The 18,205-nt window shown below is 34.7% G+C and overlaps 1 protein-coding gene, 1 long non-coding RNA gene and 1 pseudogene across 4 annotated transcripts; 2 read left to right on the top strand and 1 right to left on the bottom strand.

Annotated features, from left to right (window-relative positions):
- Nucleotides 1-81: 81 nt before the first annotated feature.
- Nucleotides 82-17,163, top strand: LOC126630280 (uncharacterized). Its single transcript, XM_050300370.1, has 2 exons — nt 82-352; nt 16,714-17,163. The coding sequence occupies exons 1-2, from the start codon at nt 82-84 to the stop codon at nt 17,133-17,135; spliced, it is 693 nt and encodes a 230-aa protein (XP_050156327.1). The 3' UTR covers nt 17,136-17,163.
- On the bottom strand, nt 1,027-3,168 carry LOC126630572 (uncharacterized). Of its 3 annotated transcripts, none has more exons than XR_007626040.1 (6): nt 3,021-3,168; nt 2,833-2,920; nt 2,653-2,718; nt 1,904-2,035; nt 1,546-1,654; nt 1,027-1,318 (listed from the first exon to the last, which is right to left on the bottom strand). It is a non-coding gene; the product is annotated as an uncharacterized LOC126630572 (long non-coding RNA). The 3 variants fall into 3 exon arrangements; XR_007626039.1 differs by having other exon boundaries at nt 1,574-1,654; XR_007626038.1 differs by lacking the exon at nt 1,904-2,035 and having other exon boundaries at nt 1,574-1,654.
- LOC126630571 (peroxisomal membrane protein 11B-like) lies at nt 12,981-13,995 on the top strand (annotated as a pseudogene).
- Nucleotides 17,164-18,205: the final 1,042 nt, after the last annotated feature.

Raw genomic sequence — 18,205 nt, 5'->3', positions numbered from 1 at the left:
AAATCTCACAAACCATATCATCATCAGGTACCTCTACCTCCCGATATATCTCCATCTCTACCTACCTTTGTGCAGAATAAAATGAGTTATGTTGTTAATACTGCTTGGGATCAGTACTTAAAGCCTTCTCTCCTTGCAGTTACAGTAACACCAACCCAACGGCTCAAACTTCTGATAATTGGTCTCATCGATCGAGATCGCGATTCTGATCGTGACATAGAAGCCGCAAGGCAAGAAGTTGCAGACGGGAGGACTAACAATAAGTACGACAACAACAACTTAGACTGGGCAACAATAATCGTAGTGTTTTGCTTGACAGCGGCGATTGGAATAGCAGTTCTCCCCTTCCAAGGTCCCTTTGGCCAGCTTCATCTCCCTGTAATCTTTTCCTTTCTTGGACTCTCAGTCTTACTTGCCTTCACTTGTATCTTGGTAAGCAAGTTTATTCACTTCAGCTACTGTCCCGCTGGAATAACAATTGCCCCGATTTTCCATCAACTTGGCCTCTTCTTTGGGGTCACAGCCTTCTTCATATCCATCTCCATCCCATTTTCTTTGTGGTTCAAATGTGTTGCCTTGTCTATCTACGTTGTAACCTTCATCCTTGTAGTTCTCTGCAATCTTCACTTCAATAAATATTACAAAACTCATGGTTTTAAGTATCCTAACCCCGCCATTGATCCTACAGCAGAATCATGCGGAGGCAGTACTAGCACCATTGATGATCAAGCACGTACCAGTCGTATTGAGTGACGTGAAAAAACTGTCATGTAATTAGTGTGTGTATAGATACATACTAGCTATTAGTACCCGCGCGTTGCTGCGGGTTTTTAAACCGTATAAAACATGTAGAAAGTTATGATGTATATACATGATAGACATTATTTACACTAGTGAAAAACTAATTGCAACCTTAAAAAGGTTTTTACTTGAACATAACGAAAACATTTTGCACAAATTTTAGTAAGAACTAACTAATATATATCAAGGGATCCCCTCAAATGTACAATTGGCACAACTCAAGAATTTCCAAACTTGGAAGGGTGATTAAAGTCGTTTGCTCAAAAAGAAATAACATAGCAAGAAGTAAAAAATTGAAAACCTAACTTATGTAAAAATAACATTATTTCTAGACATATTTTAAATGCTGAATATGGGAACATACTTATTAGTCATCGGATTACAAACCTTAGCAAGAACAAACAACAATTTCTGCACCATTGTTTTCTAGCTTCATAGTTCGCATAGTCGGAGCTATGTAACAAATCTCTCCACGTCTTTGAGACTTTTTTGAGCAATCCATGATACCCATGTGACACTGTTGGCAAACATTTCATTTTCAAATTGTCAAGAAATCCAAGAATAATATATTGGTGCAAAGATTCTCTATATTCGAAAAAAATTGTTAAATAAAACCAACCAAATATTTGAGACAAAAAAGGGAAAAACTACATGCATATAGAACTGAAGGAGAAAATTTATAAAAATAAAATACAATGCTCTAAGCACAAACCCGGGAGCACAAAACACACAATTGATATTCACATGAATCAGCTATACCAGAATCACTAACCAAGAAAGACCTGATAGTAAACAGTTTTAGTTATGTACAGAGTTTGCATCTGCTGCAAGTCTCCAAGTACTTTTGCCGGGACTGCAGTGAAGGGAAGGGAAAAAGAATTAGACTCTAACATAAAGTATTTTATAAATATCATACATTGTCATGAAAAACATGTATTTTCAAATTATAGATACAATTTATACATCAATGGAGTAGACAACGGGAACTGCTAAAGCATCAATTTAAGAAATAAAAAGCATCAGTGGACAAAGAGGCTATGATAAACGTCAAGTAATTGACATTAAGTTAAAAAGGCATCTGCTAAAGTGCAATTAACCCGACCTAGTTTAATTCATGAACTCAACTCGGTTATCCCATCGTATTCTTAATAACTATCCCAACCACGAATGAGATATTGTTGGATCATCATCCAAGAACTGATTCAGATGATTCCCATCGTCAAATAGATTTTCCCTGGTGCAACAAAAAAGCATTGTTGAGAAACAATGGAAGAAAATATGTTAACAACGGAACCATATATGTGAGGCAAGTTGGTTTGACATGAAAACAAAAGGTGAAATTGTCGTGAAATTGTCCACTTAAAAGTCACGCATTATTGTTAAAGAAATATGTTAGTGCGTCCATTCTTCTAAGATAACAATGAATCATGGTCAGCTGAGACCTCATTTTTCAAAGATCTCCTCTTGTAAATCAAATGTAATTTTGCTTGAAGGTAAATCTTTGTAATAACCCATAACCCAGAACAATGTTTAAAAGCCAATTTATACACTGAAAAGTGAAAACTACATAACTTCACGTCTCTTCTAGAAAGTAACTTTTAGTTCTAATCCATAACCTAGAACAATATTCAAAACCCCAATCTGAAATTTTACTCGGGTACTAACTTCTATAATTTCCAAATCACAAAATTCCAGCATGGGTATGCCGAAACACAATAAAAATTTCAAATACTTCGTGTACAGGACAATATAAAGATTGAGACTTTTTTTTTTTTTTTAACTTCTACAACTCTACAAACTTTCAAGCCCTAAATTTTCCCGGAAACAAACACAAAGTGAAAGAAGTCGTACCTGGTTCGAAAGAACGGACGCTCGAGTTTGGTGGAACAGTGATGGCAGACATCTCTGGTGAGAAAGCTAATAAGATGGACCAAACCATTGAACAAAAAAACCCAAATTTTTAAAATTATTTTGATCAAAGAAAAGAGAACCCAAAAACCAAACCCAAAACAAATATGTCCGAGAACTCACCAGGAAACCCAAGCGCTTTCTGGGTTTAAAATTTCTTCAAATCAGAACGGGAGCCAAGTTTTCCTGGGTATGGCGGAGTGGAATTGGACTTGGATGAGGCGAATTCAAGGAATTTTAGTTTTGTTGTGAGGAGAACAAAATGAACAACCCAATCCAAACAAAATTCTATAAAGAGACAGAGGACTTACCACGAAATCTAAGCCCCTTGAGGAATTTCTTCGAATCAGAACGAGAGTTCGTGTAGCAAATGGAGAACTACCGGAAGCAAATGAAAAGCCCAGCTTTGTGAGAGAAAGAAGTGGAAACGGAAGGAAAATTCGAGATGTAGTGGAAGCGGAGCAGTCGATGATGATTGACGCGTGGGCAGCGTGGACAAATAAGTAAATCTACTGTGCAAGGAGGGAAAAAAAAAAAAGTATTTTAACAAAAAGCTCATGGTACTGTTCATTTTAACAAAAAATCATATTTTTACACTAAAATGTCAATCCTGGAACTATTTATTTTACTCTTTTGTTTGTCCTTATCATTAAAACTCAAAGTTTTCAAACCCTTTTCATTAGTTTTCCTGAGAAAAAACGGTGAAGAGAGGAGCAAATAAGAGCATTACCACCATTTCATTGTTCACAAACAGTGAAAAGCAGTACCAGCCGAACTGGGTTTTAGTATATGTATAATATATATATATATATGTATGCGACGGTGTGCGCCATCTCCTTTCAACGGGGAGTATGCTTCGACAAGTTAAGTATACGAATGTCACCCTTATACCAAAGAAAGTAGATCCAACTTCTATGACTCAACTAAGACCAATTAGTTTGTGTAATGTGATTTACAAAATCTGTTCCAAAGTGCTTACAAATAGACTGAAAGTGGTATTGCCGGATATCATTTCACCCTTCCAAAGTGCTTTTATTGCTGGAAGATTAATTTCTGATAATTGTTTGGTGGCTTCGGAAATTGCACATTTTCTGAAGCGGAAGAATAATGGCTGGAATGGTGTGATGGCGCTGAAATTGGACATTAGTAAAGCTTATGACTGCATCAAATGGTCTTTCCTTGAACAAATTATGCAAAGGTTGGGTTTCACCGATGAATGGATTACATGGATCATGCGGTGTGTCATGACGGTCTCCTATTCCTTCAAGCGTAATGGGGAGCCTGTAGGTTTTGTCCAACCTAAACGTGGTATAAGGCAAGGGGATCCATTATCCCCGTTCTTGTTTGTGATTTGTGCATAAGGTTTATCGGCATTGTTGGATGCGGAGGAGTCCCAAGGCCAGATTAAAGGTATAAAGGTATGTAATGATGTGCCAAGTATTAATCATCTTCTCTTTGCGGATGATAGTTTTATTTTTGCAAGGAGTACATTACAGGATTGTTGTGAACTGAATAATGTCCTACATACTTATGAATTGGCCTCGGGGCAAGCTGTTAATTTGTCCAGGAGTTGTGTGTCGTTTAGTGCAAACGTGAATGATGTGGATGCCCAGATGACTGCTGATTGCCTGGGTATGAGTAAAGTTAATTACCATGATCGTTATCTTGGATTACAGGTGTACACCGGTAAGTTAAAGAAACAGACACTTGCTTATATCAAAGATCGCCTTTGGAAAAAATTGAATGGATGGCGTGGGAGTTTGTTAAGCAGTGTTGGTAAGGAGATCTTGATTAAAATTGTCGCACATGCGGTTCCGTTGTATACCATGCAGACTTTCTTGCTTCCAAAGACGTTCTGTGATGAGTTGAATCAGATGGCTGCCCAATTTTGGTGGGGGAAAGAGGTTGGAAAGCGACGTATTCATTGGGTGAGTTGGAAGAAGATGTGCAAGCCTAAAAGTGAGGGAGGGTTGGGATTTAAAGATTTGTATGCTTTTAATCTTGCTTTGCTAGCTAAGCAAGGTTGGCGGATCATTCAAACAACCGAATTCTCTTGTGGCCCAAGTGTTCAAAGCTTGGTATTTCCCTGATAGGGAATTTTTAATGGCTCGAATAAAATCAAATTCTTCATTCTGTTGGAGAAGCATTGCAGCAGCTAAAGTGCTGGTTCAATGTGGGGCTAGATGGAGGGTAGGTGACGGATTGCAGATTAAGATTTGGGGGGATAACTGGTTGCCGAGGGATAATTATGCTGAAGTGTTGAGTCTGGTACCTGTAGGAGTCCATCATAACCTCACGGTTAGATCTTTAATGGTGGAAACAGATAGGCTACGATGGAATATGCAGGTGGTATCACAAATGTTCTTTCCTGAAGAAGCCAATCTAATTCTCAGTATTCCTTTGAGTTTTTTTAATCCACCTGATAAGTTAATTTGGATAAAAGAACCTCGAGGGAATTTTACAACAAAGAGTGCATACTTTGTTGCTCGGACTTGTAGTGAAATTTGTGGAGATATTCCAGGCCATTCTGAGATTTCAATAGAGATTAAATTATTATGCAAGGCATTATGGCGTGCTAAAGTACTCGGGAAAGTCAAAATCTGCATTTGGAGGAGTTGCTTGGATGCTTTGCCGACTCGAGTTAACTTGCGGATTAAAAAGGTACTTATGGATGATTGTTGTGTTTTCTGTGGTAATGAACTGGAAACGATTGAACATATAATGTTGAGGTGTTTCCATGCTAAGGCGATATGGTCCTCTAGCCCCTTGGGATCACAATCTATGCAACATGGAGATATGGGGTTAAAAGGTTGGTTGGCTCGTGTGTCTTCTAATATATCAAAGGAGAGCTTTGACTTAGTGCTTGTTATGCTATGGAATATTTGGAAAGCTCGTAATGATCTGTTTTGGAAGGGTTCGGTGTTGCCACCGCAGGATATTCCGATAAAGTCACATACTTGGCTAAATGAATTTAAAAAGTGGAACGTATCGCAGCCTAAACCTAAGTCACTAGATGTACAGAAATGGAGGAAGCCGGACGAAGGTTGGCTAAAATGTAATTTTGATGGCGCGTGGGATGAACATGGAGCTGTAGGAGCAGTGGGAATTGTTCTCCGCGATGGTGCTGGGGAGTTTGTTGCTGCAACGGCATTTAAAGTGGAAGGAATTTCATCACCTTTGTTGGCTGAAACTATTGCAGCTCGTGAAGCTGCCTTGTTTGTACAACAATGGAGGTTGCAAAAAGTCATATTGGAAGGTGATGCCCTGTTGGTAATTGCTGCCATTCAGAATGATTTGGATGTAAATCATGGACCTCTCTGGGCATATCTTGTCTGATATACATTTGCTTTTACAACCGTTCCAATAATGGAAGGCACACTTTGTGCGACGAGATGCTAATATTGTGGCTCATCGGCTAGCTCGCAGAGGTTTAACTTTGGAGCAATCAGTTTCATGGTTTGAAGCGAGAGAAAGAAAGAAAACTATTGCACACACCCCTCATTCGCCCCTGATGTAATTGTTGATTTACTTTTGAAAGATAATTTGAATTCTTAATTTTGTTGGTGCGAGACGCTCTTTTTCCCTTCATTCGGGTTTTATGTCCCGAGAAGGTTTTTATCGAGACCCATTGTTAGCACCCTTTCTATTTGCTTGTACGTTGTTCCACCTTGAATTGAATATCGTACTTGTTTAAAAAAAAACAGTTGTCTGCAACCTCTCACTAATGCTATGTTTCATCAAATCTAGACTTAGCAGTTTTTGACACGACACGGTGACACGACACGAAAACGACACGAAAATAACGGGTTTCGGGTCAACACGATAACTTATCGGGTCACTATCGGGTGACCCGTTAAGAACCCGTTAATAACGGGTTCTTAACAAGTATACACGCGGGTAACACGTGGGTAACCCGTTTCGACCCATTAAGAAAAAAAAAATTTAATAATTTTAAAGTTTAATTACTAAAAGATTTATTATAAAACACAATAGTCATATTAATATATACAATATATTCTATATTAAATATATAATTTTGTATTATTGTTCTATATAAATTATAAAAAAAAAAAGTTTTAGTCATTATTTATTTTTATTATGAGAGTTCCTTATTATCATTACTAGGATAAATTTTACATAACATATTCTTGTACATAAATTTTACTAAATTTTACATAATATACTAGTATAGTATTTGTATATGCAAGAACTAAGAAGACATACATAAAAGTATGAAAAATGTGAAAGAATATATAAACACTCGTGATTTATCATTATTCCTCTACAAATAGATAATTGTTACACTTATATTATCATTTAGATTTTTAAAATCCTTCAAGTCCTCATGAATAATGTTTTTTATTTGAGGGCAAAATTAATAATAATTATTGTAGAAGTGTAAAAAATGTAAAAATATATATATACAATCACTCATATATAAAAAAATGTAAATGCTTTAAATTAAAGATCAAATTTATTCATTACATTCTTATAGGGTCGAGGAGTGTATATGTACAAAATCATCAAAATCAAAGCTAAAATAACCGTTAAATTGTGATTTTTCATTTATAACCGTCGAAAACTTTTGTTCCGTTACGTAATCTCTGAATGTTTGTTTTTTATGATTTTTTAAGTTTGCGATCTCGAAATGTGTACAAATAAGTTTGACGGTTGGATCGTTGAAAAAAGTTTTGTAGAATGCATATTGCGTCAAAACGGTATATTAAACAAACACTTAGAGTTAATATTATACTTCTATTAAGTATAAAATAAGTTTTTGTGGTATCCACTAGTGTAAATACTTTAAATTAAAGATCAAATTTATTCATTACATTCTTATAGGGTCGAGGAGTGTATCTGTAAAAAATCATCAAAATCGGAGCTAAAATAACCGTTAAATTGTGATTTTTCGTTTATAATCGTCGAAAACTTTTGTTCCATTACGTAATATCTGAATGTTTATTTTTTATGATTTTTTACGTATGCGATCTTGGAATGTGTACAAATAAGTTTGACGGTTTGATCGTTGAAAAAAGTTTTGTAGAATGCATATTGCGTCAAAACAATAGATTAAACAAACACTTGGAGTTAATATTATACTTGTATTAAGTATAAAATAAGTTTTTGTGGTATCCACTAGTATAAATACTTTAAATTAAAGATCAAATGTATTCATTACATTCTTATATGGTCGAGGAGTGTATCTGTAAAAAAATCATCAAAATCGGAGTTAAAATAACCGTTAAATTGTAATTTTTCGTTTATAACCGTCGAAAACTTTTGTTCCGTTACGTAATCTCTAAATGTTTATTTGTTATGATTTTTTACGTATGCAATCTCGAAATGTGTACAAATACGTTTGATGGTTGGATCGTTAAAAAAAGTTTCATAGAATGCATATTGCGTCAAAATAGTAGATTAAACAAACACTTAAAGTTAATATTATACTTTAATTAAGTATAAAAAAAGTTGTTGTGGTATCCACTAGTGTAAATACTTTAAATTAAAGATCAAATTTATTCATTACATTCTTATAGGGTCGAGGAGTGTATCTGTAAAAAAACATCAAAATCAGAACTCAAATAACCGTTAAATTGTGATTTTTCGTTTATAACCATCGAAAACTTTTGTTCCGTTACGTAATCTCTGAATGTTTGTTTTTTTATGATTTTTTACGTATGCGATCTCGGAATGTGTACAAATAATTTTGACGGTTGGATCATTGAAAAATGTTTTGTAGAATGCATATTGCGTCAAAACAGTAGATTAAACAAACACTTAGAGTTAATATTATACTTCTATTAAGTATAAAATAAGTTCCACTAGTGTAAATACTTTAAATTAAAGATCAAATTTATTCATTACATTCTTATAGGTCGAGGAGTCTATCTGTAAAAAATCATCAAAATCGGAGATAAAATAACCGTTAAATTATGATTTTTCGTTTATAACCGTCGAAAACTTTTGTTCCATTATGTAATCTCTGAATGTTTGTTTTTTTATGATTTTTTACGTATGCGATCTCGGAATGTGTACAAATAAGTTTGACGGTTGGATCGTTGAAAAAAGTTTTGTAGAATGCATATTGCGTCAAAACGGTAGATTAAACAAACACTTAGAGTTAATATTATACTTCTATTAAGTATAAAATAAGTTTTTGTGGTATCCACTAGTGTAAATACTTTAAATTAAAGATCAAATTTATTCATTACATTCTTATAGGGTTGAGGAGTGTATCTGTAAAAAATCATCAAAATCGGAGCTTAAATAACCGTTAAATTGTGATTTTTCATTTATAACCGTCGAAAACTTTTGTTCCGTTACGTAATCTCTGAATGTTTGTTTTTTATGATATTTTACGAATGCGATCTCGGAATGTGTACAAATAAGTTTGACGGTTGGATCGTTGAAAAAAGTTTTGTAGAATGCATATTGCGTCAAAACAGTAGATTAAACAAACACTTAGAGTTAATATTATACTTCTATTAAGTATAAAATAAGTTTTTGTGGTATCCATTAGTGTAAAGACTTTAAATTAAAGATCAAATTTATTCATTACATTCTTATAGGATTGAGGAGTGTATCTGTAAAAAATCATCAAAATCGGAGATAAATTAACCGTTAAATTGTGATTTTTCTTTTATAACCGTGGAAAACTTTTGTTATGTTACGTAATCTCTGAATGTTTGTTTGTTATGATTTTTTACGTATGCGATCTCGGAATGTGTACAAATAAGTTTGACGGTTGGATCGTTGAAAAAAGTTTTGTAGAATGCATATTGCATCAAAACAGTAGATTAAACAAACACTTATAATGAATATTATACTTCTATTAAGTATAAATACTTTAAATTAAAGATCAAATTTATTCATTACATTCTTATAGGTCGAGGAGTCTATCTGTAAAAAATCATCAAAATCGGAGATAAAATAACCGTTAAATTGTGATTTTTCGTTTATAACCATCGAAATTTTTTGTTCCATTACGTAATCTCTGAATGTTTGTTTTTTACGATTTTTTACGTATACGATATCGGAATATGTACAAATAAGTTTGATGGTTAGATTGTTGAAAAAAGTTTCGTAGAATGCATATTGCGTCAAACCAGTAGATTAAACAAATACTTAGAGTTAATATTATATTTTTATTAAGTATAAAATAAGTTTTTGTGGTATCCACTAGTGTAAATACTTTAAATTAAAGATCAAATTTATTCATTACATTCTTATAGGGTAGATGAGTGTATATGTAAAAGATCATCAAAATCGGAGCTAAAATAACCGTTAAATTGTGATTTTTCGTTTATAACCGTCGAAAACTTTTGTTCCATTACATAATCTCTGAATGTTTGTTTTTTACGATTTTTTACGTATGCAATCTTGGAATGTGTACAAATAAGTTTGACGGTTGGATCGTTGAAAAAAGTTTTTGGACTGCCAGCAATAGATAATTTTGTAGTAGTGAAACCTTAAATTTATTTAACTGTCGATTGTCATTTACAGTTTATTCTTCTTACTGAATTTCATTTTTAAAATTTTATTTTTTGAAAACATGATCGTCTGGCGGATGTAAGAAGATGATATCACATTTCGATATTTACGGTTAACTGAAATATGAGTCAATGTCATATAATTTGTAGAAACTTTATAAACATCAAGCAATATTTTCACTAACCGCAAAACTCTAAATATAATATCAATGATCCAAACCGTTCATCTACCTGCACCCTCTAATAGATTATGTTTTCAAAAAAGAAAATCTAAAAAAACGAAATTTGATGAGAACAATGAAGCATAAATGTAAACAACAATCAATGGTTAAATTTTGATCTATGATTTATATGATTATAGTGGCGAATTTCGAAGTTAAGCTCTTCATGAAAGTTATAAAGCTTGTCATTACGAGTGTTTATATATTTTTTTCTATATTTTTTTACACTTCTACATTAATTAAAAAACTATTAAAGACTTTAGGTAAGCGAAAATATACTTAAAACAAAATTGCGTTTTTATGTTTTGGATGTGATAATATGGAATGTATATACTTATTTAGTATTATGTTTTTCATTTGATTATTTATTGGTTTAAAATATATTTTCCTTAACGGGTAACGGGTTGGGTCATATTACCTGTTAATATTATCGGGTCGATTTCAGGTCGGGTCATTTTACCCGTTTATTTTAACGGGTGTTACACGACACGACCCGTTAAGATATCGGGTATGACACGAAAACGACACGAACACGAAAAACACGACACGAATGCCATGTCTAATCAAATCTAGTTAGTTAATTAGTTACTTCTATATATTTCTTTTAGTGAACGTATTTATAGATAAATTAAAGAACAAACGTTGCATAATATACTCCTATCATTGAAGAAGATTACAGCTACAACTGGAATGACGGGCAGCCGGAAGCCCTTCAACAAACTTACCAATTGTCCTAATAAAAGTCTATTACTTTCCACTTGAATATTCATTCCAATGAACTGAAACATTTTTTCAATCATTGAAAAGCTTTCGAAACATCACTATTCCCGGAATTTAGATCCTCCATCTTAGTCTGGCAAATACCCAAAACCATGGCTATTCGGTTCTACTATATGCCATCTTCAAGAAGTTTCTTAGACTCAAATTCTAAATTCTCATATATTGGTCATCTACATTCGACCAAAAATCTAGAGGAATTTGCATTGGAGATGACCCTTACTAAAAGGTTTTGGACCTCTCTCTCTCCCCTAAGAATAAACAATTTAACACACTAATGCTAATTTGTAACAAAAAAATAAAATAATCATAACTATGTTTGTTCATATTTATTTGGACTTATTTTACTCTGAAAATGAGCGATACATGTTGTATTCAATCTAAATAGTTGTCAAAGGGACGACATGACGTAAAAAAACCATGTACGTCTCTTGAAATGACATCATATGCAGCCACAGTTTTCGGAGGGAATCGAAAAGTCGTGTTACATCGAATGATGGGAATAGTGATCAGGGGGAAATTTGGAAAATAACAAAACTATGGACCCTATATAGAATATAATTACCCTTTTAAGTTTATGATAATTATAATCAAAATTTGATATGAAAGTACATATACACCCTTAATGACTAAATTCTTCATCTTTTACTCTTAACCGTGAAGCCTTGTTTCTTTCATCTTCTTAATTAGAATTGAATCAGCTTCCTGACTAAGTTGGATTAGCTTTACTTGGACTCAGCACTATAAAAATATTGAAGCTAGCCTCTCTGTCTGCCTCTGCCGCTCCATTTTTTTGCGAGTCGACTTTTGACCTGAAAGGACAAAGATGGTTGTAAATGCAGTAAAAAGACATTCAATCCTTATTTTATTTATTTATTTTTTGGAAAAACCTTACTATAAAAAGACATTATACTTTCATATCAACTTTTGATTATAATTATCATAAAAATTAAGGCTTTTTATATTAGCACACCACATTAAAATTTAATATTAAATGACTTATTTATCCCACTATGCAATGACAATTTTGACCTTATTAGGTTTTTTTTTTAAATAATTCTAAATACACCCAAAATCACTTTTAGCGTATTATTTATCTTCTCAACTATCAAAACCCTCCCACCCTCAATTGTTGAACAAAACTCTAACCAATGAAACTATAAACATGTTGATTCAGAAAAATTGTTTTTGACGAATGGGCTGTTGAAGACTCTCTGAGTCGATCTCGACTTGAAGAAGAAGAAGAAAAAGAAAAAGAAAAAGAAAAAGAAAAAACAAGGGTTTTTAAAGATACTTTGAGTCAAATCCAACTTGAAGAAGAAAAAAAGGTTGTTGAAGACTCTCCAACCTCTACAAGTATATTGCACTTTTTGCGGGATTGAGAAACGTAATTAGTGTTGGTTGGGGCTTTCGATTGGTTTGTTCGTTTTGCGGCCATGATAGATTGCATGCTTTTAACATGTCATGTAGATATTGTGGAGTGGAAGGTCAATACATGTACATTGAGTGCCTAGTGCGGATACAAAATGAAACCCCTCCCATGACTCTAGGCCTTGCCACTTTTAGATGATTTGAAATCTTTCAGCAAACTAAACGTTCAAATAGTTAGATTCAGTTATTGAAAATTAAAAATGAGTGTTATAAGATTTGAAAAATGTGAGATATATAGAAAATGTAGGGTGTATGTACAAAATATAAGATGTATAGTGAGAATGTCCCGTATTAAGATAATTTTTAAATGAAAAAGAAAATGTAGGGTGTATTAATATAATAAGCCAAATTTAAAAGGTGATACATTCTGTAAAAGTTCAAATTTTAATCATTTTCTCAATCTCCGGGTCGGCAGCAATCCAAACAAATCTGAAGGCCGAAGCGGAAGTGAGCGAGAGACGACACAAGTGACAAACTTGTTAGATCTTCCTCGCCAAATTCTCCGATCGAGCTGGCGCGATTCTTAGTTCTTCATCGCCAACCACAACCAAACCATCTGTGCGCAACACAGATTTTCAATCATGAACGACACAGTTGACAAACTTGTTATCTTCCTGGCAAAGAGAGACGGCATTGACAAGCTTGTCAAAACCTTCCAATACATCTCCAAGATTGCGCACTGGCACGCCGAGGCCAAAAACCCCGAAATCGCACAGCGAGCCAAGCAGTGGGAAGTTGCATCCGGGCTTAGCCGGAAGGCCTTTCGAACGGGCCGGTTTCTCACAGGATTCAATGCGTTGAGAAGAAGCCCTGGATCAACCCCTACGATTCGGTTCCTAGCTGTTCTTGCTAATGCAGGGGAGATGGTCTACTTCTTTTTCGACCATTTTCTCTGGCTGTCCAGAATTGGGACTCTGAGCCCGAATCTGGCGCAAAAGATGAGCTTTATATCGGCGTTTGGTGAGTCGTTCGGGTACGTGTTCTTCATCGTTTTGGATTTCATTGCGCTGAAAGAGGGTGTGGAGGCGGAGAAGAAGGTTGCTGCCTTGGAAGACAAGTCTGCGGAGATGAAGAGCGAGAGTTTGAGGAAGATTAGGGGTGACAGAGTGATGAGAGATTAATGGCAGTGGCGGCTAACATTGCGGATTTGGTCATCGGAATCGCGGATATCGAGCCTAATCCGTTCTGTAATCATGCAGTCACTCTTGGGATTAGTGGTTTGGTGTCTGCGTGGTCTGGTTGGTGTAGAAACTGGCCTTCATAAGTGAAGTGATTAAGCTCTTGTTAATTGTGTTTGGAGTTCAAGTTTGTTAATTCAGTAACTCTACTGCATACTGCATCGTTATATAAAAGATTAATTATGTTCATGGATGGTGTTTAATCAGATGTTTAAAATCAACAACCCTTCTCTTCTACCATATACCATATTTAAGGAGTTTCTTAGGCCCCTAAAAAAGTGGACTGCCGTGGCGAAGCCAACAACTACTCATCTTTTAATTAAAAAAATAAAAAAGTTTCTTAGACTCAAATTCTAAACTCTCATATATTGGTCATCTACATTCGACCAAAAATTTAGAAGAATTTGCATTCGAGATGACCTTTACTAAAAGGTTTTGGACTGACCCCTCTTCCCCTAAGAATAAACAATTTAACTTATTAACGTTATCATTTGTAATAAAAAAAATTAGTCATAACTATGTTTGTTTAGATTTATTCGGACTTATTTTAATTTGAAAATAAGCGACATGTTGTATCCAATCTAAATAGTTGTCAAAAGGATGACATGACGTAAAAAGACAAAGTACGTCTCTTGAAACGAGCCACAGTTTTTGTGGGAAATCAAAAAGTCATATTACATCGAATGATGGGAATAGTGATGGGGAAATTTGAAAAATAACAAAACTAAGTACGTCTCTTGAAAGGAGCCACAGTTTTAATGGGAAATCAAAAGTCATATTACATCGAATGATGGGAATAGTAATGGGGAAATTTGAAAAATAACAAAACTATGGACCCTACATAGAATATGATTACCCTTTTAAGTTTATGATAATTATAATCAAAAGTTAATATGAAAGTATTAATATACCTTTAATGACTAAAATTCCTCTTTTACTCTTAACCGTGAAGCTTCGTTTCTTTCATCTTCCTAATTAGGATTGAATTAGCTTCATGACTAAGTTGGATTGGCTTTACTTGTACTAAGTACTATAAAAATAGTGAAGCTAGCCTCCCTATCTTCTTCCACCGCTTCATTTTTTTGCTAACGAAGTTGAAAGGACAAAGATGGTTGTAAATGGCAGTAAAAAGACATTCGATCCTTATTTTATTTATTTATTTTTTGGAAAAACCTTATTATAAAAATACACTATACTTTCATATAAACTTTTGATTATAATTATCATAAAAATTAAAAGGTGATACATTCCGTAAATGTCCAAATCCAAATTTTAATTATTTTCTCAAATCTCCGGTCGGCAGCAATCCAAACAAATCTGAAGGCCGAAGCGGAAGTGAGCGAGAACGACTAATGGTAGACTCGGCAGCCACGAGTTCATACATTGGAAGGACCTAAATAAGCGTTACAAGAAAAACATGTTGACCAAACAAGTTGAGCCGCCTAAGTCTACTATCGGCCAGTCCAGGTTTTCCCACCAACCAAACAGAGAGAAAGGGGTGCCGGTGAGACCAGACCAGATCGGAGAGAAAGGGGTGTCGGGTATTCCCAACATGGGACACACATGCTTGTGTTTAATCTAAGCTCCAAATTGCCAAAAATGTGTGTCTTGAAAAGCAAAGAAAAAGTAAAGAAAAGAATAAGAAAATTTATCAGATGACACGATGTAGAAGGCAACACAGCCAGGATATGCAAATAATTTTTTTTAACTGTTATTAATTGTTGTTGTTGCTTATTTTTATTTTATGTTTTAATCAAGATTTGAAGAATCCGACAAACATAGAAGACATGTAAAATGAAAAACAAATAGTAAATGCTGCTCATATGAGAGAATTGAAGTGTATATCAAAGGAAAATGAAATGAGATATAACTAGGTAATCATAATAGTTTTTTCAAACAATGAAACAGCACCAAAACCGTTTAAAACCAAACTGAACCGAACCATATGATTTGGTTTCATTTCGATTTTAATTTCAAACCCGCATCGCATCAAATCGTCAAAACTTACAATTTTAATTTTAGTTTTACTCAAAACCACACGAAATAAAACCGCACCCACTCCTACTCACAACAATATCCAGTGTCAAGATTCCAAGACATGCCAATGCCATGCATCAAAGTGACCCTTATTAATTAAATATAGAATTTGCTTTTTTTTCAAATTACTAGGTAAGGTCTCTTCTCTCTCCTCTCTCCAAGACATCTCCCGATTCTCCCATTTCTCTCTCCTCTCTCTATATCTCCGAGACATCTCTCTCTTCTCAGTCCTCTCTCCTCTCTCTACTTCCTCTCTCTACTACCATTTATCTCCCATTTCTCTCTCCTCTCTCTATATCTCCGAGACATCTCTCTCTCCTCTGTCCTCTCTCCCCTCTCTACGACCATTTATCTCCCATTTCTCTCTCCTCTCTCTATATCTCCGAGACATCTCTCTCTCCTTCTGTACTACCATTCTCTCTACCACGACATCTGTCATTTCTCTCTCTTTGCCTGTCTATATATCTGGATGCAAACCATTTCCTGAGTATTCAAATACCACTTCCATTCAAACCATCAAATCTCACAAACCATATCATCATCAAGTACCTCTACCCCTCGATATATCTCCATCTCTACCTACCTTTGTGCAGAATAAAATGAGTTATGTTGTTAATACTGCTTGGGATCAGTACTTTAAGCCTTTTCTCCTTGCAGTTACAGTAACGCCAATCCAAAGGCTCAAACTTCTGACAATTGGTCCCATCGATCGAGATCGCGATTCCGATCGTGACCTAGATGCCGCAAGGCAAGAAGTTGAAGACGGGAGGACTAACAATAAGTACGACAACAACAACTTAGATTGGACAACAATAATCGTAATGTTTTGCTTTACAGCGGCGATTGGAATAGCATTTCTCCCATTCCAAGGTCCCCCCGGCCAGCTCCATCTCCCTGTAATCTTTTACTTTCTTGGATTCTCAGTCTTACTTGCCTTCACTTGTATCTTGGTAAGCAAGTTTATTCACTTCAACTACTGTCCCGCTGGGATAACAATTGCCCCGATTTTCCATCAACTTGGCCTCTTCTTTGGGGTCACAGCCTTCTTCATATCCATCTCCATCCCATTTCCTTTATGGTTCAAATGTGCTGCCATGTCTATCTACATCGTCACCTTCCTCTTTGTAGTTCTCTGCAATCTTCACTTCAATAAATATTACAAAACTCATGGTTTTAAGTATCCTAACCCCGCCATTCATCCTGCAGTAGAATCATTTGGAGGCAGTACTAGCACCATTGATGATCAAGCATGTACCAGTCGTATTGAGTGGCGTGAAAAAACTGTCATGTAATGAGTATATATATATATATACACACACACACTAATTAGTGTACTGCAGTACTAGTAGCTTTCTCAAATTTGTTGTAGGTTTTTCAAATGTCAACAGTTTGTTTATTCTGTTTGGGGGTTTAGTTGTCTGCAGCCTCTCACTAATGCTGTGTTTCATCAAATCTAGTTAGTTAATTAGTTACTTCTATATATTTCTTTTAGTGAACGTATTTATAGATAAATTAAAAAAACAAACGTTGCGTAATATACTCCTATCATTGAAGAAGATTACAGCTACAACTGGAATGATGGGCAGCCGGAAGCCCTAACAAACTTACCAAATATCCTAATAAAAGTCTATTACTTTCCACTTGAATATTCATTCCAATGAACTGAAACATTTTTTTAATCATTGAAAAGCTTTCGAAACATCACTATTCCCGGAATTTAGATCCTCCATCTTAGTCTGGCAAATACCCAAAACCATGGCTATTCGGTTCTACTATATACCATCTTCAAGAAGTTTCTTAGACTCAAATTCTAAATTCTCATAAAATGGTCATCTACATTCGACCAAAAATTTAGAGGAATTTGCATTGGAGATGACCCTTACTCAAACGTTTTGGACCGACCTCCCTCTCCCCTAAGAATAAACAATTTAACACACTAACGCTATCATTTGTAACAAAAAAAATTGTTAGAACTATGTTTGTTCAGATTTATTCGGACTTATTTTACTCTAAAAATGAGCGACATGTTGTATCCAATCTAAATAGTTGTCAAAAGAACGACATGACGTAAAAAAACCAAGTACGTCTCTTGAAACGACATCGTATGCAGCCATAGTTTTCGGGGGAAATCGAAAAGTCGTCTTACATCGAATGATGGGAATAGTGATGGGGAAATTTGGAAAATAACAAAACTATGGATATAGAATGTAATTACTCATTTAAGTTTATGATAATTATAATCAAAAGTTGATATGAAAGTACTAATATACCCTTAATGACTAAAATCCTCCTCTTTTACTCTTAACCGTGAAGCTCCTAATTAGAATTGAATCAGCTTCATGACTACGTGGATTAGTTTTAC

This window comes from Malus sylvestris, chromosome 7 (genome assembly GCF_916048215.2).
Source record: "Malus sylvestris chromosome 7, drMalSylv7.2, whole genome shotgun sequence".
Taxonomy (NCBI): domain Eukaryota; kingdom Viridiplantae; phylum Streptophyta; class Magnoliopsida; order Rosales; family Rosaceae; genus Malus; species Malus sylvestris.
The sequence above is the reverse complement of the archived record's forward strand: the minus strand, read 5'-3'. Positions and strand labels throughout refer to the sequence as shown.